The following is a 25,825-nucleotide window of genomic DNA, read 5'->3' on the forward strand; positions in this document are numbered from 1 at the left end:
ATTTTGACAATCTGGCTTGAGAAAGGTATGTTAAAGTCCAATAGCCTCATTATATCTTTTAAAAAAAACATTTATTTATTTATTTATTTGATACAGAGAAAGAGTCAGAGAGAGAGAGAGAGAGAGAGAGAGAGAGAATGGGCATGCCAGGGCCTCCAGCCACTGCAAACGAACTCCAGATGCATGTGCCACCTTGTGCATCTGTCTTACATATGTCCTGGGGAATTGAACTGAGGACCTTTGGCTTTGCAGGCAAATGCCTTAACTGCTAAGCCATCTCTCCAGTCCATCTTTCTGTTTTTATTTTACTGTATTTCCTGTGGTTTTCCTTTCATTAATTTTCTGCTTTCCTATGAATTTTCACTTTACTAATAACTTTCAATTTCATCTGACCAATATTACAATTACTATTTCCATATTCTACTTGTATTTGACTGGTATATCTTTGTCTCACCATTGATTTTGGCTGAGTCAGTTTATTTTGCTTAAAATTCAACCTAAAAGAGCCTTGTTTTTTATAATAGACAAATTTTAACATTTCCATTCATTCTTAGAACAATTATGTTTTGAATTCCTTTCCTAAAATCTTCCTGTCTTCCTTTTTCTCTCTTTTTAATTTTATTTTGGTCATTTGTTACATGGAGTGACTTTTCTTTAACTCCTACTTTAATAATTCAGAAGTAACAAAACTTATTATCATCTCATCAATGGCCAGTGTTTTCTCTGCAAATAAATGCTCAAATATGCACATACTTGTCTCTTGATTTGTAACCTTAGGATTTAAACTCTGATGAATGCATCTCTCCATAAATAATGAAACAATTAGCATATGTTCACTCTCTCCAGGTTTACTAATATTTTAATGACTAGAATTTATTCTATGCCATTATTATTTTTTCTGTAAAATAAAATGTAGTACTCATATTTCACTTGGAAATTATTTTAACCACAGTAATTGAATACTGGAGCACATGCCAAGGAAGCTGGTACTTTGGGAAATTAAAAAAAAAACAAAACACTGTCTAACCAAGATTTTATTATATTTATTTGACAGAGAAAGAGGGAGAGAGACAGAGAGAGAATGCGTGCACCAGGGCCTCCAGCCACTGCAAACAAACTCCAGATGCATGTGTCCCCTTGTGCATTTGGCTAATGTGAGTCCTGGGGAATCGAACATGGGTCCTTTGGCTTTGTAGACAAACGCCTTAACTGCTAATCCATCCCTCCAGCTCCAGACATTATTTTATTATTTAAAAAATATTATTTATTTATTTGTACATTTGTGTGGAGAGGGTGAAAGGGAAACTCACCCAAGACTCTTATGACTGCAAAAAAACTTTAGACACATGTGCCACTTTTTTTTTTTACCTGGCTTTATATGGGTACTGGGGAATTGAACTTTGGCCAGCAGTCTTTGCAAGCAAGTCTCATTTTTATTGTTAAACCATTTACTCAGCCCCCAAATCTCCTTTTAAGTATAAATTTGTTGAAATTAATTAAGTCAAAATCCTTGTAAAATAAGGTCTATTCCTATTTTGGAGTCCCTTCTCGTCCCAGGTTCCTCGTGTGGTTTCTCACACGGTGGCCAGGCTGGTGGCGTGAAGACGGGAGAGCCTGAGATGTCACCCTGGGCCTTTGGGTACGGCTGCTGACTTGTACTGGCAGCAACCCTTCACAGGTTTAGAGCTTCGCTCACCTCCCAGTTTCTTCCCACTGCTCTTAAACTCACTGAAAACGTCTGAGGGCCTGTGCTGCCTTAACAATCAAAGCCTCGGGCTGGAGAGCTTACTCAGTGGTTAGGGCACTTGCCTGCAAAGCCTAATAAACCGAGTTCAATTCCTGAGTATCCATGTAAAACCATATGTATAAAGTGGTGCATGCATCTGGAGTCCATTTGCAGTGGCTGGAGGCTCTGCCATGCCCATTCTCTCTCTCTCTTTCTGCAGGGTGTGGTGGCACATGCATTTAATCTCAGAACTCAGGAGGCAGAGGTAGGAGGACTGTTATGAGTTCAAGGCCAGCCTGAGACTACATAGTAAATCCAGGTCAGCCTGGGCTAGAGTGAGACCCTACCTCGAAAAAACAAAAATAAACAAATAAACAGAGCAAAAAACCCCACACCAACAACAAAAAGAATAAGGTCTACCTATCAGGACCAGAGATTTCCACTTTGGTGCCATGTTCACATCTAAGGGTTACAAAATCCAGCATGGCTTTCTCTGCTCTCCCTGCACACACTCTGACCAACCCTCATGCATGCACACTGGGGATACATGGCGGGTTGTTGAGGATTAGATCCAGTTCTGTGAAGCTGGCAGATTTCTTAAGAAAGGAAACTTTAATCCTATTACCATCCCACAAATCGCAGCTCTATGGATTCCAGAATGTTTTGCTTTTTAAATAGTTTTTCTCTTATGCATTCCAGCTTTGCTTTTCCTCTTCTCATTTCATTCTGAGCAGAAAGAGAAGGGAGCCATTTTGGCAAACTTCTAGGAAGTACAGAGTGTTGTTAGTCAGTTGTTACTTCTTACATCTGCATTATGACTCAACTATAATCAGACCTACATCGAGCAGATAAATCACATCAGTGATGGCCTGAAAAAATATATAGGGAAACTATACTTAATTTCACTGTAGTTAAGGACATAACTACCTTTTAAAAAACAGAAATTTCAAAATAATTGCTCAAAGGATAGTGTTTTAAATTTATGTTAATAACATACATTAAAGTTTAAAATCATTTAAAGAGAGAAATCAGTGGTACATTTGTAGGAATGAAAAGGTAAGGAATAAAAGTAATTTAGAGGACTTTAATGTTTTAACATCTGATTCAACAGCAATAATGAAGGCTGTTACTAAAAAGTCAGGATAGGATTATTATACAGCATCCTAAACCTTGATGAAATGTGTCAAGATAAGGAAGCTCCATTACGGAACTGAGCTCTCAGGCTCTGACAACCTGTAGACTTTCTCTGGGAGACTTCAGAGTGGCTCTGCAATAGTAGGCAGGACTACAAGTAGTGCGGACAGCGCATTATTTTCTTTCTTGGATACAGGAAATGCCACTTTAAGACTCTACCACAAGCGTGCCTAGGATTCTTCCCATTCATAAGGTTTTCACATCATGCATACACTGATCTAAGCTATAGTGTAAGTAGGAAGAAAACTCAGTAGCAGAGGCCACTAAGCTAGAAAGGAGATATTAAAGGAACATAAAGTGAGGGAGGGGGAACTTAGTGGGATGCTAACGTGTATATGTAAGTAGAAGAACAGATTAATGGAAGTGAAAAGGCCTAAGTGAGGTCAGAGGTAGAGTTTGAGTAAAGGAACGTTGGAGGGAAGGCTAATCAAAATTTAAGAGGATATAAATAAGTCACATTGTAAACCTACTTTTTTGGACAATGAAACCCTCAGGAGACATAGATTGTTACTAGAAATTTTTCAGTGCCAGGGATGGGATATCTTCCAGTGAGAGGTCTCTGATGCCCCTAAAACATTATGGGCCATTGCCAAGGCCCTTAGTTTCCCACCAAGAATAGATGGTAAGACCTATTGCTAAAAACTCCACATACTTGGGCTGCAAGGTCACTGAAAAATTCTGCTGGAGCTGAGCTGAAAACCTCTTCCAGCTGACAGAAAGCTGGAAAAAGCCATGCTAAATGCACTTCAATGGGAGAGACAGAAATCACCAGTGAAGATACTCAACAGTGGACACTGCAAGCCTTATATTTGGCCAGCCAGACCAAATGAGCCAATGGGTGCAATAGTGGCACATCTGTTAGGGGGAAATCAACCACCCTCTAATTTGACTGGAGGCCCACTCCATGGGAGGGAATATGTCCCTGATACTGAAAACCTACAAGAGGGGTAGTCATATGAGCCCTGGGATTATATTGTCTGTTGCTGTCTGGCTAAATGTATACACTATCCTCACCAAACTGCCCAGTAAGCACTTCTCTTAATGTTCCTACCCATATATTAATGCTACTCTCACTTTTGGATAGAGAACTTTCTCTTTTCAGATAGCAGTGACCTTGAGGTGACTCAGAAGGCACCATGGTGCTAAGAAGAAGTAACAGAGTGTTCAGCACTGAAACATCTCTATCACACCTTCCAAGGCTCAGGGTCCATTGTGTAGGGGAGGCGGAAAGAATGTAAGAGCCAAAGGAAGGGTAGGACTCCTTACAATGTGCTCCTCCAGACAAAATGTCCTGGATATTCATGACCTCACAGTACCTGACACCACCTACATAAGACCATCATTATAGGAGAAAAAGATGATGACATCAAAATAAAAGAGACTGATTGAGAGGGGGAGGGGATATGATGGAGAATGGAGTTTCAAAGGGGAAAGTGGGAGGAGGGATTATCATGGGATTTTGTTTACAGTAATGAAAGTTGTCAATAAAAATAAATAAAGTTGGGCTGGAGAGATGGCTTAGTGGTTAAGCGCTTGCCAGTGAAGCCTAAGGACCCCGGTTTGAGGCTCGGTTCCCCAGGTCCCATGTTAGCCAGATGCACAAGAGGGCACACACGTCTGGAGTTCGTTTGCAGTGGCTGGAAGCCCTGGCGCACCCATTCTCTGTCTCCCTCTATCTATCTTTCTCTCTGTGTCTGTCGCTCTCAAATAAATAAATAATTAATTAAAATAAATAAATAAATAAAGTAAAAAAAGCAACACACACACACACACACACACACACACACTCACACACACACACATATGTCAAATAACTGGAGACTCCGGTAGGTTGCCAGTCAGAGAACCATGCAGAAAGCATCAGGCAGCTCGTTGGAGATGGCCCAGGCCCCAGACAAGGAAGGCAGCAAATACCAGGGAGACTTGAAACTCATAACCCCACAGTGCATACTAACCCCACTGAGGAGGACCAGTACCAGTATGGGGACGGTGAGGGGGGTATAAGAGGATAACTCAAGGGGAATGGACCCACACACAATTTGTTTATAAAGCACTGGATCGCATCTGCCATGGCTCAGGGAACACTTTAGATGCAGTTATGGAAAGAATATGAGTGATCTCTCACTGCTAGCCAAAGAACTGTCTCTTTGGAGATTGTGGTAGACACTGAGGAGACTTGGTGATCATCTCAGTGGAAAATAAGAAGCTACTGAGAACTCAACAGTAAAGAAGATTCTTAACACAGCCTCCAAGGCTCTGATACATTGAAAAAGAAGGGGCAGAAAGAATGGGACAACTGAACAGAAGGACTACCTTGAAATAGGGGAGTTCTCAGAGGATGGGTTAAGAGAGGAGGGGCAAAGAAAAGGGAAAATGGTAAAGGTACTAGACATTCTAGGTACTAGACATTCATATATTAAAATTCTCAACAAAAATTTTGTTCATTTGTTCAATGTGCTAAGTAAGATTATAGAGGTATGGACACATAAAAAATGACATTGATAATATTGGTCAGGTAGTTTCTTATGTTAAACTGGAAAAAGACAACAAAAGTGGGTTAACATTTATTATTATTTTTAATGTTTTGGTAAGCTAGAATCCCATACCCTAGGAGGCTGGGGCAGAAGGAACATGAGTTTGTATCTATCTCGTAGTACCTTATTATTTCCAGGCCAGTCTGAGCTATATATTGAGATCCAGATAAAAAAAATAAATAAATAAAAAAAGCTCAGAGACAAAATGAAAAGCCTCTGTCTAAAGTTCTCACCACTAGAAATGTGACTAAGAGACCAAGAAACTGAGTTTTAAGTATGATTTAACATAGAAAAAGGCTTCCCTTTGTACAGCAAGGATTTACTTAATCGCTTAAAGGTTATCAACCATTCGCTACTACAGAAAAGATGTTTATGTGAACGATATGTTAATTACAAATGAAAAGAAAGTACTTCTAGTGTTTAGAATTGCTCTAGTTATTTTCTCACCACAATGCAGATGTCCCATCAGGAGTCATAGATAATGTTATATCTATCTTTAATGGATTGCCTTTGAATTCATGATTCTTCTGCCTCAATCTTTCCAGTGTGAGGATTACAGGATGGGTCACCACACTCAAATAATCTAAACAGGTTTTTTTTTTTTTTAACATATATATGCATGTGTGGTATGCTTGTGTGTGACTGAATTTTGTGTGCAATTGTGTGTGGTGTGCATGGGGGGGTGATGTCTTCTTTTTTTTTAGGTATTCCAATCTACTGTATTGCTATTTTCACCCTTAACATATCATTCTACATAGCTTTCTCCTTTTGGAACAGTATATAAGGGGCAGGGCATTGTTTTCATAACCTTATGACATCAAATCAGTTAATACAGATGCATGACACATTCAATTATGCAAAATCAATTTGTTTCAAAATACAAAATTAATGTTGATATATAATTAATGAAAAAAATAAGATGTTAAAAAGATAACTATAAGGATACCCAGATATACGCTGTCTTCCCACTTATATAGATCTGATCAATAAAACATCAACACATTCACTTAGATACTGATTTAATTCATGGATCAAGGCCATATTTTCAAAGTATTTTAAGGATGCCAGGACACTGCAAAAGCTGGAGAAGAGAGTTGAGGAACAGTATATGCTTGCTAAACAAGAACTATGTTTATTTAGCTAGTGAATACCTAGAATAATAAAATTTTTACTTCATGATAGCAATCAGGCTCACAAACACCCAGAAATAGGAATTAAGGGTTTTAAATGTAGTTATAAAGGTCATAAAAAGTCTGATTAGACTGAGGTACATTTACTCAAAATTTTGAGGTTCATTAAGTGGTAGAAACAAAATAACTCCTCAGACAAATACATATTTCTCAGTATACATATAACTGCGGGAAGGAGAGGAGAACAATGCGCATTAACTGGTGAAATCCACCAAGCTGCATATCAATATTCTGTTACACCAAACAGTTTGAAGACAACGGAGATGTTCTAATATTACTTCAGATTATGTTTCATTTGGCTAAAATAGAGCTTAAGGTTGCTTTGCCATATTAAAAGTTTACTACAGTATTTTTTCACATAAACATTTAGACTTGAACTCCAGGACTAAATATGGCATGATCATTTTGCTTTTAATCTTGTCAAGTGGCTAAAAATTGATAATTTAAAAACTACAACAAAGAAAAAGTTGAAGCAGTATGACTCTGACATCATTGAACCACTTCTAATGGTTAACTGTTAGTATTTAACAAATTCCAAGTTAATGAATCCTTGCATTCATTCAGTCTTCTGTGCCTTAGCTAGGATGCATAATTACGAAAGAGCAGATACTGGTAAAAGCTCCAGGAAAAATGCGCTTGACAAAGTTACAGTTCTCAAGTGTGTTTGGTAAGAGTATAAGGGCAGATGTGCTGATGAAAACCATTACAAGAAGAGTCAATTTTGTGTTAAAGTGTTCAAAGATGTCACCTTAAGCAGAAAAAAGCTTTAATAACGTCTTCTTTGACTTATTAGGCATTTCCAGAATCTACATCATTAGTGTTGTCATTTGAACAAGAAATCTTCATACTGTGGTTACTGTTTGTTCCTATTTCTTTCCCTTCCCATGGCTTCCTCTCTTCTTGATGCTTTTCATAATGTGCAAAGTCATCAAAGATTGAGGTGGTATGCTTGAAAGTAGCAATTATTTTAAGTACTTGCTTTGCTTTTTCTAGGGGTACTTCTTGAGTGTCCCTTGAATTGGTTACTGGTTTGTTGTCATTATTTTCTAAGCGAATGTGCCGTAATTGGTTATTGGGAACATCTTTCACAAAGATCCATTTAACTTCAAATTTGCCCTTCCACTTATCCTGAGACCAGACACCAGCATATGCATTATAGTCCACAACAGACTTCATTTCAGCCACTCCACAAAAATGTCCACTACCATTCACACTGAAGAGTAGAGTGGGCCTTTCTCATTCAAAGAACGGCAAGCTGCATCCAAACGCTTATTACCATGTTCAGTACTACACCAGATAAAGTATTTAATGGAACGATGTATGTCAACCTCAGAGTAGCTTTTAATTATAAACACACGCCCATTCTTCGGGTTCCAATCAAAGTCTTTGGGATGATAGTTGTTTATGGCCTTTAGCTTTTCCAACACCGGATGCACCTGTACACTAGAAGGCGAAGTGCTAACAAGTATAACACCTAAACCGAAATTCTCACTTCCCACTCCATTGTTCTGGTTGAGGCTGGCTCCCCGGTTTCTAGGAGCCACCCAGTGATTCTGCAGCTGCTGCTGTTGAGGCTGCACTTGGTGAGGCTGGGCCTGTGGCTGCGGTCCTTGCTGCTGCTGTGGTTGTGGTGGCTGAGGCTGCTGTTGAGACAGTTGGCTTTGCACCAATGGTGGTTGTTGAATTAATAGCTGAGGCTGCTGGATTATAGTTTGAGGAGGCAGAACTGGTTGGGTTGGTGGAGCCTTAACCATTGACCCCTTTTCATCCCAGGTTCCAATATTCATGTTGTGTTTAATAGGAGGTGGTGGCACAGCAGAACCCCCAATTCCCACATTGCCCTTGGGCTTAAGTTTTGGTTGAGGTTTGGCAGGCTTTCTGGGAAAGAGAGAGAGAGGTGGGGGGCAGGGAGAGAGAGAGAGGCAGGCAGAGAGCGAGAGAGAGAATGGGCACGCCAGGGCTTCCAGCTACTGCAAATGAACTCCAGATGCATGCGCCCCCTTGTGCATCTGGCTAATGTGGGTTCTGGGGAATTGAGCCTTGAACCGGGGTCCTTAGGCTTCACAGGCAAGCGCTTAACTGCTAAGCCATCTCTCCAGCCCAAGGACTTTCTTCTTTAAAGCACACAAAGCATATTCTGTTTCAAACATTCCTAATTATATAACCATCACAATTCTAAATAAACATTGCATTTCTGTCAACCTTAAAGACTGGCAGCAGCCAATACTGTTATTTTAAAATGAAAAAGAATGAAATCCAGGCTGGAGAGTTGGCTTGGCAGTAAAGGCACTTGCCTGAGAAGCCTAGGGACCCATGTTTGATTCTCCAGATCCCAAAAGTACAAAGGTGAGGCAAGCATAAGGTCACAATGCCCACTAGGTGGCAGACATATGTGGAGTTGGATTGCAGTGGCTGAGGCCCTGGCACATCAATTCTGTCTGTCTCTCTCCCTCTCTAAAAGAAAATAATGAAATTCGCCGAAGTACTGAAACAACTCACATCACCATGTTTATAAACCTTGAAGTGTAGAATGCATATCTTATTCATATTTAAGGTTTCCAAGGAAATCAACGAGGACATTTTAAGACAAGAATAATATGATTTGGAAATGGAAGTCCATTAGACTGTTACCACAGCTCTGTATGCCTCTTGGTGCTTGCCAAGCTTTTTGAGAGCCAGAAATAAAATCTTACATTCATGAAATCAGCAGTAACTGAAAGATTCACCACCATTTTCTCATCTGTTTGCTCTACTGACATGATTCATGTCATCTATAATGAAGACTGTGTAAAAAGCCCTTTGTTACAAAGGAAGATTGTGTGATACCTTAAGCAAAGAGAATGGGAGAGGCAGAAAGGAACAACAGTGTGTGAGGCAGGAAAGGAAGAAGGGAGGGAGGAAGGGAAGGAAGAAGGAAGGGCAGGACTGATTGAGTGGCCACTGAGTATAGATGCTCTGTTGGGTAGAAAACTCAATCTATTGGAGATCTAGTTTTACAGATGCAGAAACTGAGGCTCAACAACAATAAACCAGCATATGAAACACATTTTCTAATTCCAAAATTCACACTCTTCCTAGTGTACATTCTGGAATGGATCAGAAGTTAATGCATTCAGGGTGCCCCATAGAGTGTTGAGTGTGGACTTCAAGTCCTCAATTGATGGATGTGCTAGGAGAAGAATTAGAGGTCAGGGAGAGGTCAAGCTAGATACACTAGCTATATGTTGAAGTGCAAAGTTCATGCGTGGGTCCTGCCTGCTCTGTCTCCTTGAAGGTATGCTGACACAGACCAAGATCATATCTCTCTCAACATTGCTCCATCCCATCGCAGATCAAAACGCCTGGTTCCACTGAACACACTTGACAGGTGTTTGCAGATGTGCATGGGCAGGATTGTTCACATCAAGCAGTGGTGTGAAGTCCACATGTCACCTGAGGCTCTGAGTCTCAGACTCCTGATCTCCCAACCTCTGTGTGACAGCTGGCGTGTTTCTACTCCCCTGCCCACACTGCCTCTCTGGTGTCAAGGACGTCCTCCGTGTATGAGATCGCTCCAGCAGAATGAGGAAGCTAGGATCTGCAAATCTGCAAATCCCCCTGTGTCTGAGCAGATCACTTTGGAAAGAAGCTGTAGAATACTGGCTTTTGTAATCCTTCCTCTGTGTATTCATGCTGGGGACAGCCTTCCTTTGCCATCCATTAAAGGCCCATGGGTATCAAGCCATACCAGCTTTTGGGCTGGGTTTACTGTCTCCATGTTAGCAGTTGCAAAGTAATGTCATTGTAATTGCATTCCCACAAGGCCTCTTGGCACACATTAATATACTTCATTGGGTAGTTTGAACCCAGCATTGGAAGCAACACCTGGACATAGGAATCTTAACTTTTCCTATAAACTAAGCTTAGTTAAAATGTATCTAACTAAAATATGTCTATCTCAGAAATATGTTGTGAGCCTGGATATCTTGGAATAAGTCTCGCTGGCCTTGCTTCTGCTTTGTTGTCCAATGAATTCAGCTTGAGGATTTGAACACAGTGGTCTCACAGTAGAATGTGCTATCACTGTTTCTTTTATTGCAACACCTAAGAAGTGCCCAAAACTTCACAAAGAAAGCAGGAAGCAACAGCAGGATATTGGGCTGGCTTAGAAGAATATTTCTTGGCTTAAAGAAAACATCTTTAATAAGCATCTGACATGTTCAGTTGAGCAAGAAAACACAGCCTGAGCCAATCACACGACAAGCAACTCCTTCTGTAACAATGGCAGAAATATGATCATGCGATACATTTTGTACACTTAACAACCTGAGAAAAGTTGCAACCATTTTAGAACAAGTTATAGATATCCTTGCTGCATAACCCACTCAGAATGGACTCAGTCTATCTTCCTAATTATCTAACTTTTCAGTTCTTCTTAATATGGCCAATCCTGAGAGGTATGACCTTCATTCTCTGAAACCCAGGTGCCTAAGTGATGTGGCCAAATGGTATGACTTCTCAGCTGTCTTCCAACTCCATCTTCTGTGGCTGGAGACATTCAGATTCTAAAACTGACAGTGACATCTGGGGAGAGATTGAATGCATGTAATTGTCATATGTACAGAAATATTCAAACTTTGGCTGGAGGCCTCAGGATGAGTCTCCCTTGTTTAGTGTGAAATAAAATAGTACATGTTTCATATCTGCCAAGGTAGGGTAGTAACAAAACGCTAAGCTTTCTCCACTATCTCTTTTCTCAAGTGAAAGATGAACTTGGAAATGTGAATCACCCTTTAAGTAGATTTTAATCAAAGCTAATCTTTTTTTAACCAATTATTTGAGCTTCACTTTAGTGTTCAAAAAAATCTCCTTTATAAGGCAGAATAGTTTTATATTCACTTGCATCATTGTCACTGCTACCTAGCAATTTTCCTTTAGTAAATTTTGATAAATATCTTCCCTGTAGTTATTATCCTACAGCAGTAAATAAGTAGACAAATGAATGTGGTTTCCCTTGTACATTGATACTTTCTACATCTCCTGTGTCCTTTCTACTCCCTCCCTGTTAGGTAAGTGCTCCATCCCTACCAGAATATTCCCGTCCTAATCCAGGCCTCTCACCATGAATTACCAGAACTACCTCCATGTGTTGTTCCTTAAAATGGCCTTTCAGGAGGTAGGGGCTCTGGTTCAGTGGATAAAGTACCACAGAAGTATGAGTCCCTGAGCTGGGATAACTAGAACCCATGTAAACATAGATGCAGTAGCATGAACATCTGTAATCCCAGCATATCTATGGTGACATTGGAGGCAAGATTAGAGAATCTCCCTGAAAGACATGGGCCAGAGAGCCTGGTGAATGCGCAGTAAATAGGAGACCCCTGCTTTAAACCATGTGGAATGTGAGGAACAACACTCATAATTGTCCTCTGACCTCCTCACTTGCACCACAGCATGTGTGCATCTATGTACACACATCATACACACATCCATGCACAAAAAATAAGAAAAAAAGCAATAAAAGTTTCTCTCAGTATCTTCTACAAGCATTTATAAGAAAACTGGGTATACTTGGCTTTCCTAGTAACTGGGCCTGTGAATATTTGCTGACTCCTACAAACCACTAATCTATGATGAACAAAGCCAGGTCTGCAAAGCAGTGCACTGCCCTGGACAACAACATGTCCCCAAGTACAATGGTTTACTTCATTTTACATGGAGAAATGGCAAACACAAGGTCACACCATGATTTGGAATAATGGAAGCAAGGGTGGCTTTTTAATAGAATTTACTGAGGCCAGATATCCATAACACTTAACAATGTCACAAAGCTGCAGGCAGGACTCTAGAATCCCAGTTCCCAGGGGGATTAGCTTGTAATAAATTGTTTGGTTAATCCTGTAGAGTATGATGAAGCATATTTGGATAAATAATATTTTAATAGACTTCCACAACCTTCACAAATAAACAAAGTCATATTATAGTTCAAATGTAAGTGATCCACACTTCCTTTTGTGAAACAGACACATCCCTTTTTAATATATTTCCACCCCTATACCACAATTTTAACTATATATTGTTACCTCACTGTAATCATTATTTCATTTTCAACACCAAACCAGGGTAAGACAATGGAATAGTGTCTTCTGACTTACCTAAAGGTATCATATACAGAAATATATGAAACTCAGATATAAGTTATGGCACAGATAGAAAAATGACAGCTGCATGATATTGCCTGTTAGTAATCTTTTGCTAATACTCCTGATCCTGGACAAAAAGCTAACCACCTGTGCCAGGTACATTTGTTATCTTGCTCTCTCTACATGTGTCTCCCTTGAATGTATCACCCATTCTTTCCAAGTCATACAACTCTTTTCCACATTGAACTCAATTTAATCTTTGGAGAATTTACATCATTTGAGCTCTCTCCTGCATCTGACCATCAACCAACCAACCATCCATCCATCCATCCTTTACTTTTCATTACATTGTCTAACACTAGGAAATAGTTCTCTCTTATTTATGTCTTTGACTCTTCCTTTTTCACCTGTCCTCTAAAGGTCCCATTTCCTTATAGTTCTTATTCCCTTTGCATATTTCTTCTGATAATATCTCTGAAAGTGCTATCTATCTTACAACCTTGACCATATCTTTGTCATGCTATAACATGTCTTCCTGAATGATCTCATCTCTGACCTTGGCTTTACCTCTGATCTCACAGTAATGGCTCAAGGACCCTCTTATGCCATAACCACATCTCTCTACTACATCAGGGTACTGTAGTCAGCTGCACACTGGGCATAAAAGCTGAACACAGAAGCCAGGTCTATGTTCTATACGCCTACCATGGTGTGCAATATAGCTTAGACACAGTTATGTCCAGTGGATCACAAGTAAAATGCAAGACTGACCAAATGAGGATAGCATAAAATACAAGTCAGAAACCCTGGTGATTTTTATATACTTTTTATTTTAAAATTTTAGCTGACCTAGATCATGTATAAATTTAGTAATGGTGAGATATTCCTAAAGTTACTGTGCCTGATTTTTTCCCCTGGTTTTACAACTTATCTTATTCTAGGGCACTGCAACTTAGAAACACCCAGTGTGATGTTGGAACATTAATATGCTAACTGTGCTATTTCCAGGTTGATAGTAGACAGCATGCAATGTTTAAAGTCTTGTAAGAATTACTGGAATTCTGCTTAGGTGAGCACACCTTTATCCATCCACCTTTCTGCCGTGCCCTCAACTGACTATGCCCTCAACTGGTTGTGCCAAGACTCTTTCCCTTCCTATTTTGGGGCAGCTCCGATCTACAGACAAGCTGTCGAAGAAATAACCTGCCAGCAGGTAACTGAGCTAAATCTGAGTCTCAAGCCTCTCCAGTCTCCCAGTAGCTCTACTGCAGTTAAGACCCCCAGACGGTGGGTTAAGTGGTAAGTTGCATCTGGTACTATTCAGGGGACTTGACAGCCACTTTTTGCCAACAACTCTGACTCTTCACTTGAGCCTACAATGTCTGGTGTCTGACGGAAGGGACTAGAATGTAATGAGAATGCTTGGCTTCTCTGTCTTTATATTGTATCTGTTTTTTTTTTTAATCTTCACCATTGACTTTACTCAGATTCTTCTCAGCTATGTATATGGATGTGTTATCTCTGAGAATTCTTCTAGCCCAAATTGACTTACTTGACCTATACTTGCCTAATGTCTCTCTTAAGCTAGTGACACCAGCTATCATGACTAGAAACACCAAACTATGAAAAGAGCAAAAAGCAGTGATACCAGAATCCCTGGAAGATTACTGCCTTTCCCAGCAAAGACATGAGTCCCTCTCACCTATATTAGCTGACTCTTACTCTTTATTTCTGTGTTACAGCTTACCCTCCAGCTCCCAGGAGTGGAGAAGCTGACTCATGAGCCATCTTTCTCATTCTTTGGCCACAGAATAAAACATATTTTCTTCTTAACATTTATCATTCAAGCAATGCTTTTTTTCCCCCCATAGATAAACCTCTGGACATTGACGCAATATCAAAAATATTTTCCTTGGCAGTAATGGCTGCATTTCAGATGTTTCCAAAGCTCGACAGAAGGAAAAATCCGGGGAGATGACCAACTGTCAGTGTCCAATAACACTCATATACTCAGAGAATACCTTATAATGCAATTCTTACGAAAAAGAGAAAATAAAGAAAAACAGAAACAAGATTAAATATATAAATGCAACATACTTAGTCATACTTTATCTGTATTTCCCTTATTAGTATCTGTTCTTTAGAGTCTAATGGGGAATGTAGGACGCTTGGAAGTCCTCACTCCCAGCCACCCTCACAGCAAAAAGGATGAACAAAGTCAAAAGTGCTGTTCTGTTCAGACCATCCCTGAGGGAGGGGAGCAACAGGGACATGCAGAGTCATGACTGCAATGTAGCCTGGGGTGCTCATTCCGGGATGAGAACACTCAGCTCCAACTGACTGAGTGCTGAAGCCCAGTGAGGAGAAATCTCAGTTTAAACCTCCTTTGGGTATCAGGGAGGTAATACATCTTCGAGACTTTGAAACCAGAAGCCCTACAGGTTCTCACAGGGAGGATCTGATAAGATTCCTTCAAGCATTCAAACAGGGGAGAACCATTCTGCATCCTATCCAGGGCATTCTGCTCCAGGGATGCTGCAGTATCACATCCTCACGACCGGCCATTGTACTAGAGCCTGACCTGACTTAAGGGGAAGTGAATGACTAATTCCAGGCCGCTCTAGTCTTCCTAGCACACCTCAGAGTGCAAACAACCTGCAAAGCCCAAGGGACACTTTTGAAGGTCATTACCTAAAGTCAGATACTCTCTCTAGCATTGAGTCCTACCCAGGGGGCTCTCCTGATGCTTTACCAGCCTGGCAGCAGATCCCACGCATAAGAGAGGGGAGGACAGTGGAAATGCCTGCGGATGTCAGACCTGGATGGAGAAGAAACTTCTTGGGAAAGCCACGAAAGCACAGAGAAAGAGGGATAAAACAAGAATCAAAGGAAATGCTAGCCTCCAAAAGTTAGTTAGGGAAAATAGTAAAATTAATCTAAGCCTTAGTGAGGAAATAAAAATTCCATACAAAAGAGCTGTATATTTCATTTTTTCCAATTAATCTTGCATGTCCTGCTTTCCACAGAAAACTACAGGGCTCCCTTCCCAAATCTGTATTTTGAAGACTTAATTCAAGTAACTTCAGAATTTGTCTTTATTTGGGCCTGGAGAGATGGCTTAGTGGTTAAGGCACTTGTCTGTGAAGCCTAAGGAACCAGGTTTGACTCCTCAGAACCCACATAAGCCATATGCACATATGTCTGTTATTCTTTTACAGTGGCTAGAGGCCCTGATACACCCATTCTCTCTCTCAAATAAATAAATGAATGAAAATAAAATTAAATAGAATTTGTCTTAATTTGGAGATAATACCATCAAAGAGGCAATTAAGGTCAAATGAGGTATTAAGGGTGAGGCCCTAATCAAAAATGACTGGTGTGATTATGGGAAGAAATGCCAGGATGGCTCCGACCAGGGAATGGCCTTTTGAGAACATTATAAATAGACAGCTCTTTGAAAACCAAAGAGAGAAATTCACAAGAAATCAGCACTACCAAGACCTTGTTCCTCAGCTTTTGCTCTCCAGAGGAGGTCTGTCTTGTAGTTATGAGAATCAGTTTCTGTTATTTAAGCCACATGGCCTTTGGCATTTGGTTGTGGCAATCTTAGCAAACTAACACAGAATGCCACAGAACTAGGAAACTTCTAACAGTACAAATATGTGATACTTTGTGCATTTGGCCTTATATGGGTACTGGGGAATCAAACTCAGGCCTTTGGTGGCTATTTACTAAGGCCCAAAATTATTGTCCTATATTATGATGCAAAGTTCTGAAAAGCATATTATTATTATTATTAATTTATTGGGTGTATGTGCCCATTCCTGACTCTAATGTACCTGTCTTGGATGCAATGATTCCTGTATTTGTACAAAAAGAAATCAGAAATATCTTAACATCATGATGTGAAGAATGGAATTTATCGGGCTAGGAGATGGTTCAGTGGTTAAAGACGCCAGCATGCAAAGCCTTCCAGCTTGGGTTTTATTCCCCAATATCCACATAAAGCCAGAGGCACATGATATGAAGCTCATTTGCAACTACAAGAGGCCCTGGTATGCCCTCTCTCTCTCTCTTCTTCCCTCTCTCCTTTTCCTTCTCTCTTCTCCCTCCTCTTTCTCTCTTTTTGCTTTCAAATAAATAAAATAATTATTGACAAAAGAAAGGAGACTCCAATGAAAAGTTCCCACTAGCCTTTGTCCAAAAGTGAGGCTAACTCAGCAAAACCTCTATAACTTATCAATGCATATCCCCTTTAACCTATCCTGATCTCAATCTGCCTTGGAGAATCGAATCTGTGTTTGTTTTACAAAAAGCAGCAGGAACTGAGGACAGCCATAATCCATCAGCAAGTCAAGAACAGATAGCTGACTTCCTGGCAGGAGACAAACCACCCCTCACACAGCTGCCAGGGCCCAAGTGAACCCACAGAGGAACTGCCGAGACTTATCTTTTCAAAAGGAAACAGAGGCAGCACGTCTGCCCACCCAACAACAATGCCAGGCATAGCACACTAGTTTCCATCTGCTTAGCACACCAGTCTCCTGAATGTAGTAGCAGGAATTACCACAGCCCCTTTAGAATGTCAGTGTTGCTATTCTTGTTTGAAAAGTGAGCAAACTGAGTCTCAGAAATATGGTTCACTTACACAATGTCACACCGCTGGCCTAATGTTGTGACCATTGCTGGGAAGTGTTCCCTCCACTAGAATGATACTCCCTTAGGGATCAGTCCCCAGACACCATGCCAGACTTGAAAAAATGTTCCAGAAAGTTCCAACTGAGACCTTCATATTAGCAGTGCTGTTCCAGTTTTCTCCAAGAGCATTAGTCTTGAGGACAATTAACTTGGATGAAGAAATTGGCATACTTACTCCTGGAACAAGGTCATCTAGTTTCTACATTAATTCTCAAAATTCTTTCTATAAAGTATTATTTTCTTAAAAAAGGTTTGAATCCTACACTAGCAACTAACTAGTCTTGAATGGCTTAGTAAATTGAATTTTCTATAATGACCAGTTGGAAAGACAGGTCCATTGGATTGCTGGGGATTTTGCTGGGCTTTTTCTTCTAAAGCTCTCTCTAAGAGTGGTTTGAAGAAAGGTCATGTTACTGTAATGCTTTTCACTGCCCCTGTACATTGTATTTCCCTTTTCCTCAAATACTTACCTTACCTTATCACCTGATAAATTCCTTCTTACTTTAAAGTTCAGATCAGTTGTTACCAGTTATTTTGTGAAAACATTCTGGGGCCTTTTCATTCCTCCCTAACTAAAGCCATCCTTTCATTCTTTTCGATTTCCATACATTTTGCACATCCCAGTGGTATACCTACAGGGAAATATATAGCAATTCCTTATGTGTGATTCTATTGCCTTAGCTAGCTTATGAGCAACCTAAAACTATAAATGAAGTCACCTCTGTTATTCCCAGCATCTCGTAAATGCACTGGCTCAAGAAGTGTTCTTAATACATATGCATAAAAATGGCATTTTAAACCCCTCACTTTCCGGCAGCTGCTTGAAGATGAGCACTGTGGAGGTTTGAATCAGATGTCTTCCATACACTCATGTGTTCTTAATTCTTGGTGCTCAACTGGTGGGGATTCGGGCGGTAGAGCCTTGCTTGAAGAGGTGTGTGGTTGGCGGCCAGCTCTTCCTTCCAGAGCTTAGCTGATTGGTGCTGCTGTCTTCCACTTGCTGTGGTAGAAGTGATGTCCAGCCTCTTTTCATGTCATGATTTCTCTTGCCATCATGAAACGTCCCCCCCCCCCAGACTATAAAACAAAGTAAACCCTTCCCTGCCATCAGGTGCTTTCGGTCGGGTACAACAAGCACTCAGTAAGGCCAACTATGGTTTGTCCTTCAAGAGCTTCATTGAAAGCCAGGAGGAGTGGTGTACACCTTTAATCTCAGCACTCCAGAGGCAGAGGTAAGAGGATGGCTGAGAGTTCAAGGCTGCCCTGAGACTACATAGTGAATTCCAGGTCATCCCAGGCTAGAGAGAAATGTTAAATTCTACCTTGATAAAAAAAAAAAAAGTTTCATTGAAATCCTGGTTCTTGAACTAGATTTGGGTTTACTGAACTTGATTCATTAAGATTAACTTTGCAATTGTACCTTTTCTTTTACTTATAATTGGTCAATCCCTCATTTCTATAACCTCCCGTTTACAGAATCATAGAAAGCCTCACAGACTAGTGAGACAAGTGGAGCTTTGGAAAATCAAAGGACTTGCCCAAACCCCATAGCTAACTGGGAGAACCGAACTAGAGCTTGGCTCTCTTGGACCATATGTTACCCTTTCTTGTCAACTAGGATGCTATTACAATCCAATAATTACCTTTTAAGGGTTGTTCATAGCACATTAGTGTATTTAGAAATTTTTAAAAACTAGTTACAGGGAGAATTATACTGAAGAAAAAGGTTTCATCTAGTTTGGTGATTTTCAAAAAAAGAAACATAAATTCAGAGTTACAAATATTGATCCATACCTAGAACTCTGCCTTCCTCTCTTAACATAAAAAACAACATACATATACACTTTCATGCAACAACACTAGTGATTCAAAGCAAAAGTATGAGACATTACACTGACCATAGTCTGTGTTTTCTGGCTCCCAACAATTTGATGGCCAAAAATAGGGTGTCTGTAGAACAAAAAGAAGGTTAGACACATGCACATGGGGTACTTCCTGGTTTATGGCCTCATTCTAGAATAATTCCCAGATAACGCATGTTTCGAAGCCCAGAGCAAGTATCAAAAAGGCATTGTAAGAACTGTTATCTACATTTACTTTTCTGACCAATTGCTCAGTCTCTAAATACACAGAGCACCACTAGGGATTTAAATTCTACACTCCTGTCATTAAACACCAATGCTCATAAAGCCAAAGGCTATGACTATGTTATTCACACAAAACACTGTCAGCCAGAAAGGCACGCAGAAGGTGCTCTTCAGCAGGACTCAGGAGGAGATGGCCACTTGGTTTCTGCCTCTCTCAATGCTGTTTTTGATAGAAAGTTCAGCTGACAGAATCTTTCTTGCCTTGAGCTTTGAGGATCATTTACCTAGCTCCCTTAATGGCATAACACAGCTTCCAGAATTATCCAACCTGATTAAAATTATCTTTGACCATCCTCTTTATAAGAATTTCTTCATGAAAATACTTACTGCTTGAAACTTTTAAAGAGTAGAACCCAGAAAAATGACTTTTTAAACTAATTATGTAATCATGGATTGAGTGGATTGAGAATAGAATTCTGATTCTATAAAATGCTAGAAATTCATTGATTTAAGTTACAAAAAGGTATCTCATAAGAAAAAAGTGCTTTTACTATCATTAACATTTTATATTTTAAGGATTTTTTTTTTTTTTTTTTTTTTTTGGTTAGCTCTGAACATGGCTTGAGGACAAATAGTGATCCCTTTTTTCCAACTTTATTTCCTGGAATGAGGATGACTCCAGATAACAGCAACAGTGAGCAAACATCAGTGTTATGAATTGATTATATTCGTTAACTAATTCTACTAATTATTCATGTGTCATATTTGGGGTACCTCTGGTTATCTGATAATTTTACTCTCTAGAAAAGTGATTGTCAAAGACAGGGAACGAAAAGTTGAGGAGAACTGCTTGAAATTCTAAGAAGGAGCTTTTCAACATGGACACCACTAGGGGACCTTGAGTCGTATCTACTCCTTCAGAATTGCTCCAGTGTAACAGTGACAACTAATAGCAGATTTGGGCACCTATAATCAAAATCACAGCAGGGATTTAGAACAGCAAAAGATGAGACTCTAGGTAAAGGAGACTAGGAAGACTTACGCGGAACATTCTCATCACCCCAACCACACTCAGCTCTGTGGGAGATGGAACTGTAAAGATGTGATTTCTTAGAAATAAAACTGGATGGGGATTCTAGGAGATCCATGAGAGAATTAAATAGCTGAAGCCTGCTTTCATGTGGCACTTTGGCTCCTGGGACACCCCTAAAGAGTGCACTGATATCTTGGCATTACTTGGGTATGTGTGTGGGACATACACTTTTTTGTTTCCCTCAAAAATCTCAAGAAGTGTCCTCATTTGTTTTTCTTTATCATAAGCTTTAGTGAGGATTTTATGATGATAAAATAAAAAATGACTTTGGATATTATGTGGAAATGCCATAAAAATTATATGAATTATATGTTATTTTTTTTTACCAATATTGGAAAATTTTCTTAGGAAAAAATTACTTACAATATAGATAATATAAAAGAATGACAAACCCTTATAGTTCCTTCAGATATAAAACGGTTTTTTTGTTAGTTTTTCTAGATATTTGAACATTTCAATATATGACTGTCCTTGTTTTTCAGTGTTGGCCACCCTAACCATAGATTTCCACAAAATTCCAAATTCTCCAGCCCTTACTCAGTAACCATTATAGCATGTATACCAACGTGACAGGAGATGTGAGACAGAACTGACTGGAGAATCACATCAAATCTCAATTCCAACTAGCAAACAGGGAATGATTAGACAATTGTAAATCAAAGGTAAATGCAAAAGTCATGTGGATAAAACATGTACTAAAAATTTAAGAAATAATTATTGTGTTACACCACTGAAATTAAGTTACATTTCTGTGTGCCTCAAACCCACTTCCTAAAACCTCTTTAGATTCTTAATGATGGTTGGAATCACCGTGATTTACCAGAGGAAAAGAAAACAGGCATCCTGTTGCTTATTTTAACTAACGATTTTTCTAGTCCTTCCAAGGTGGTGAATTTCAATTCAATTCAAGGCTTTTGTGCTGCTTGAATTGAAACCAGCATAAAAATGGATAATATAAAAATATTACCATGGCTAGTAATATGTTTCTACTATTAAAGCTGTTAAATATCAGCTGGTTAATGCCTTGATGGCCACTATACTAAGAATTCAAGTTCACTCTGACTTTTCTGTATTCAATGTCTTTAGTTTTGTTTTTAAAATTCTATGACTGATGCACTTGCCAGTACATCATATTTAGATTCTACCACAACTGCTGATGAATTGTTAATATATAGAACATTGATAATTTTATATTAATGCAATTTTAATGTTTACATGTTTTACATATATACATGCTAGCACATTGAACTTAATAACTTTGCTTAAATTTGCTGTTATATAAATAATGTACAATTTACTTCTATTTCATTGCTGTCTCCTAAAATGTCTTTAAAATTTCTTCTTTATTTTTCTGGAATGTATAGTGGCTCCTAAGCCTCACTTATCTTTGACTTGTAAGTATGACTAAGACATTCAGACGTTCTGCCCATTAAATTCCATCTAGGATAGTCAAGAGAAAATATTTGATATTATTTCTAATTCCATCCATTATCAACAATTTTAGCTGTATCTGAGCTAGTCCATTTCATGGAAAAAAATTTAAGTTAGATAATGAGAGAGATCATATTCATCATTTCCTTTGCAGATATGTTGCCTTATATACATCTAATTTTACTGATTGATTATGAAGATGGTTACAATTTTATTTTACTTTTATACAATTTTATTTATTTATTTATTTATTTTTGGTTTTTCGAGGTAGGGTCTCACTCTAGCCCAGGCTGACCTGGAATTCACTATGGAGTCTCAGGGTGGCCTCAAACTCACAGTGATCTTCCTACCTCTGCCTCCTGAGTGCTGTGACTAAAGGTGTGCACCACCACGCCTGGCTTACAATTTTATTTTTATAAGAACAGAGCATTTTTTTTCTTCAGAATTTTTATGAAAAATTATTAATCCTAAAGTATAATTCTCATTCCAATATGAATATTTTTTTCTAAAAGTTAGTACTATGTGGAAAATGTAATCCTACAGTAGTAAAGACACTTCCTTAAAAATTAAGATGTGCTAGTCATATATAAACAATTTATTGCTAATCCGCAATACATCTGCTGTGTTAAAAAGGGTTAGTAGTACGGACTCTGGTTCTGGATGGCGGACCAGAGGGTAATATGCTTAGATCTCTCACCTTCTTGTTTACTAGACTGAACTTGCAAATGAAAATACTGCCACTCTCCTCAGTTTCACTCAATTACTTTTGGAATTTTCCTTAAGCTTTTCATGCAAAGCCAACTTCACTGGACCTGTCTTTATCAAACTCTGATTTTTGTTCTTGTGTCTTAACATCAATAGTTTCTAACTACCCTAAGCAAACAAAGTTATCATCCCCAAAAGTTCTGTAAAAAGAGGAATAACGAATAAAGCTCAGGCTTCCTGTGAAAGAGCATTTTAATTTCGACTTACTTGAAACCTGTAGAAGGTGCCATCATCCTTGAGTGTGAGGACATGATCTGAGATGGGAAAGAAGTAGCCGTGGGCAGCCATGAGGGTTCCCAGATGCAGCGCCTCCACTGCTCCACATAAGCGAGGGAAACAAAAAGAAGATGTGAAAGTTCTCTAAATTTACTGGATTTTATATTTACATGTTTATTTATGAGAAAGAGGGAATGGGTGGTACAGGGCCTCTACCCACTGCAAACTAACTCCAGATGCCTGCATCTCCACGTGCTTACGTGGGTTCTGGGGAATCGACCCTGGGTCCTTAAGCTTTGCAGGCAAGTGCCTTAATGAATAAACCTTCTCCCCAGCCCAGATTTTTTTTTTTTTTAATTTACAGGAGAGTAACATTTTGTCTAGCTCTTTCTGAGCATGTTCTTGCAACCAAATCCTAGACATCTTGAACCACAACCAATTTCTTTCTCAGCTCGTTGACTCAATACAGACATGTATCTGCTTCCTACAGTGACTCTTCAGGGACTGCCTCATCTCGTAACCATCCGCCAGCCCAAGAGAAGATAACATTATGAAGCACTGACACAAGAGGTCTCTTCTCGATGTTTGGACGACACGCCTGTGATTGCACATGTATTTACTATGTGGTAGCCTTCTCCAGCAGTCTATCTGGCACTTACATAGTACTTTAAGCTCTCATCTATGCCATGGCTGTGCTCAAACAAGCATGCATGTCTTACACTGTAAGTGTAAGCCCTTATCATACCTGTCTCACACACTAAGTATAAGAGTTTCTCTAATGACATGACCATTATTTTGTGATGCTACAGGGAATATTAAGGTATCCAAGACCCCTTCTTCAGCACTACTGATCCTCTAGTCCTGTGAAAGTCCAGGGTAGTTCCTACTATTCTAGGCTGTCGCCTAGATTTGGTTTCAGACAAAGTTTACCTGACAATTTCAGTTAGAACATAATGTTATGGTCAGTAGAGTTATCAGTGTGTTTGAGAGAGATAAAATTATATTTGCTGACTGGAATTCTACACAACAGTTTTCTATAGAGTCCAACATCAAATACGCATAATAGAAAAATGCATGAGAAGCTATATTTATCTGTTAATCATTTTTGTTGTTTTGGTTTTTTTTTTTTTTTTTGCAGTAACTAGATGTATGAAACAATCATGCTTCATTACATACACACTGACTACAGTTTACATTTCTCCAAGATGCTTTCTAGCAATCCATTTCCTTACATGTGCCTTTAACATGGCTAGCTGAGAGAAGCTGAGAATTCTAAACAGTACCAGCCATTTCTATATTCTCCGAGTCATTTTTGGATGATACATAGAACTAAAATGCAGGCCAGCTGTGAGCAGGCGCCTTCAGCTCTGGTCAGGTTCTGAGGCCCTGCTTAGCCCTGGCAAGGAGCGCTGGGCAGGGAAGCATGCGCCACGCTGCTGGAACCAAGCTCTCCTATCCTCTCATAGTCACCTTTGTTTATTTTGGCCCCAGAAGTCTATGGCCTGGAAGAATAATCTTAGCAACTTTCCAGCAAGAGAAGTTGAGTGATGGCCTATGGGGAGAGTCCCGGAGCAGACTCAAGAAAGGAAAACCAGGGGTCCAGAAGGGCAATCGATAGCTTCTGAACTTGAAGCCTTAGGAAAGAGTTTGACTCAAAAAACACAGAGAAACACATACACACACACACACACACACACACACACACAGAGAGAGAGAGAGAGAGAGAGAGAGAGAGAGAGAGAGAGAGAGAGAGAGAGAGAGGAGATGAGTACTGAGGAAGCTTAGAAACATGTAGTGCAAGTCAATACAAGGAAAGCAAACTGGAGGCGGGCGAGCGTGAGAGCTCAGCTCCCTGCATCTAAGCAGACATCAGCCCCTCTGCAGGCCGCAACCCGGCTTTACAGGCTCCTCCTCGTGGAGCCCAGTCGTGACGAGAGATCTTGATACATGTTTTTTTTCCCCCTTGAGGACTTGAGAGAAGTACCAAACAATAATTTGTAATCTCTACCTCTTTTCTTGAGGTATAACACACCATTTTGGTTTGATTTGACTGCAGTCTTATTTCACTCTCCTTCTTAGAGGTACACATGCTCTGTGATTATGTGATTAAGGAAAATTTACTTTGATAATTTTACATTATGTCTTGAGTTGGGCAGAATTATGTTGCACGGATCTAGTTTCATAAGGCTGTAATTTGATTTCTTCATGAGTCACACATAACTTTTTTATGTCAAGGTAATGTCAAACCATTTGGCTTAATGTTCAAGGAGACTGACCTTCTAATAAGCCTTATAAAATGATATTTAGGTCTTTGCCAAATGCTACTATAGAAGATTGAGATTATAAACATGGCTTGCATAATGAATGTCCAGAGTAAGTCAGGTCAGGTGAAAAAAACAAACAAACAGGAAGTTGTGGTGAATTTTGTGCTTTACTCAAGACTTACCCTTGACACTTAGGGTATTGATAGAGAAAAGCAGCTATTGAGTTGATACTGCTGTATGCTGAATAAATTCATGGACAAATGGACAAACCAGGGCATGAACAGACAGCACTGCTCCTAACAAAGGCTAGACTATACTGCATGGAGATTATGAGCTGCTTTCTCAGTTTATCTAAGACAATGTCAAGGATCATTCTGTAGTTTCAAAATTCATTTCAGGAGGTTTTAGAGTAGGGTTGCTGTGGCTATCTTTTGGTCCCAAAATGATAGTCATAGTACAAACACCAGTGAAGAGAACATAGCGTTTGGGGTCAGGTTCTCACAGT

At 39.5% G+C, this 25,825-nt stretch overlaps 1 protein-coding gene and 1 pseudogene across 6 annotated transcripts in view; both read right to left on the reverse strand.

Moving 5' to 3' along the window:
* Positions 1-25,825, reverse strand: part of Rgs7 (regulator of G protein signaling 7) — a 462,943-nt gene that overhangs the window by 82,911 nt on the left and 354,207 nt on the right. For all 6 annotated transcript variants that reach the window (XM_045153182.1, XM_045153201.1, XM_004653278.2 and 3 more), the window contains 2 exons: positions 23,048-23,154; positions 19,363-19,414 (listed from right to left, as the gene is read on the reverse strand). In XM_045153182.1, the coding sequence (XP_045009117.1) occupies positions 19,363-19,414; positions 23,048-23,154 (159 nt within the window). The remainder of the gene's footprint in view (positions 1-19,362; positions 19,415-23,047; positions 23,155-25,825) is intronic.
* LOC105943734 lies at positions 7,498-10,315 on the reverse strand (annotated as a pseudogene).

This window comes from Jaculus jaculus, chromosome 1, assembly GCF_020740685.1.
Source record: "Jaculus jaculus isolate mJacJac1 chromosome 1, mJacJac1.mat.Y.cur, whole genome shotgun sequence".
NCBI classification, from domain to species: Eukaryota; Metazoa; Chordata; class Mammalia; order Rodentia; family Dipodidae; genus Jaculus; species Jaculus jaculus.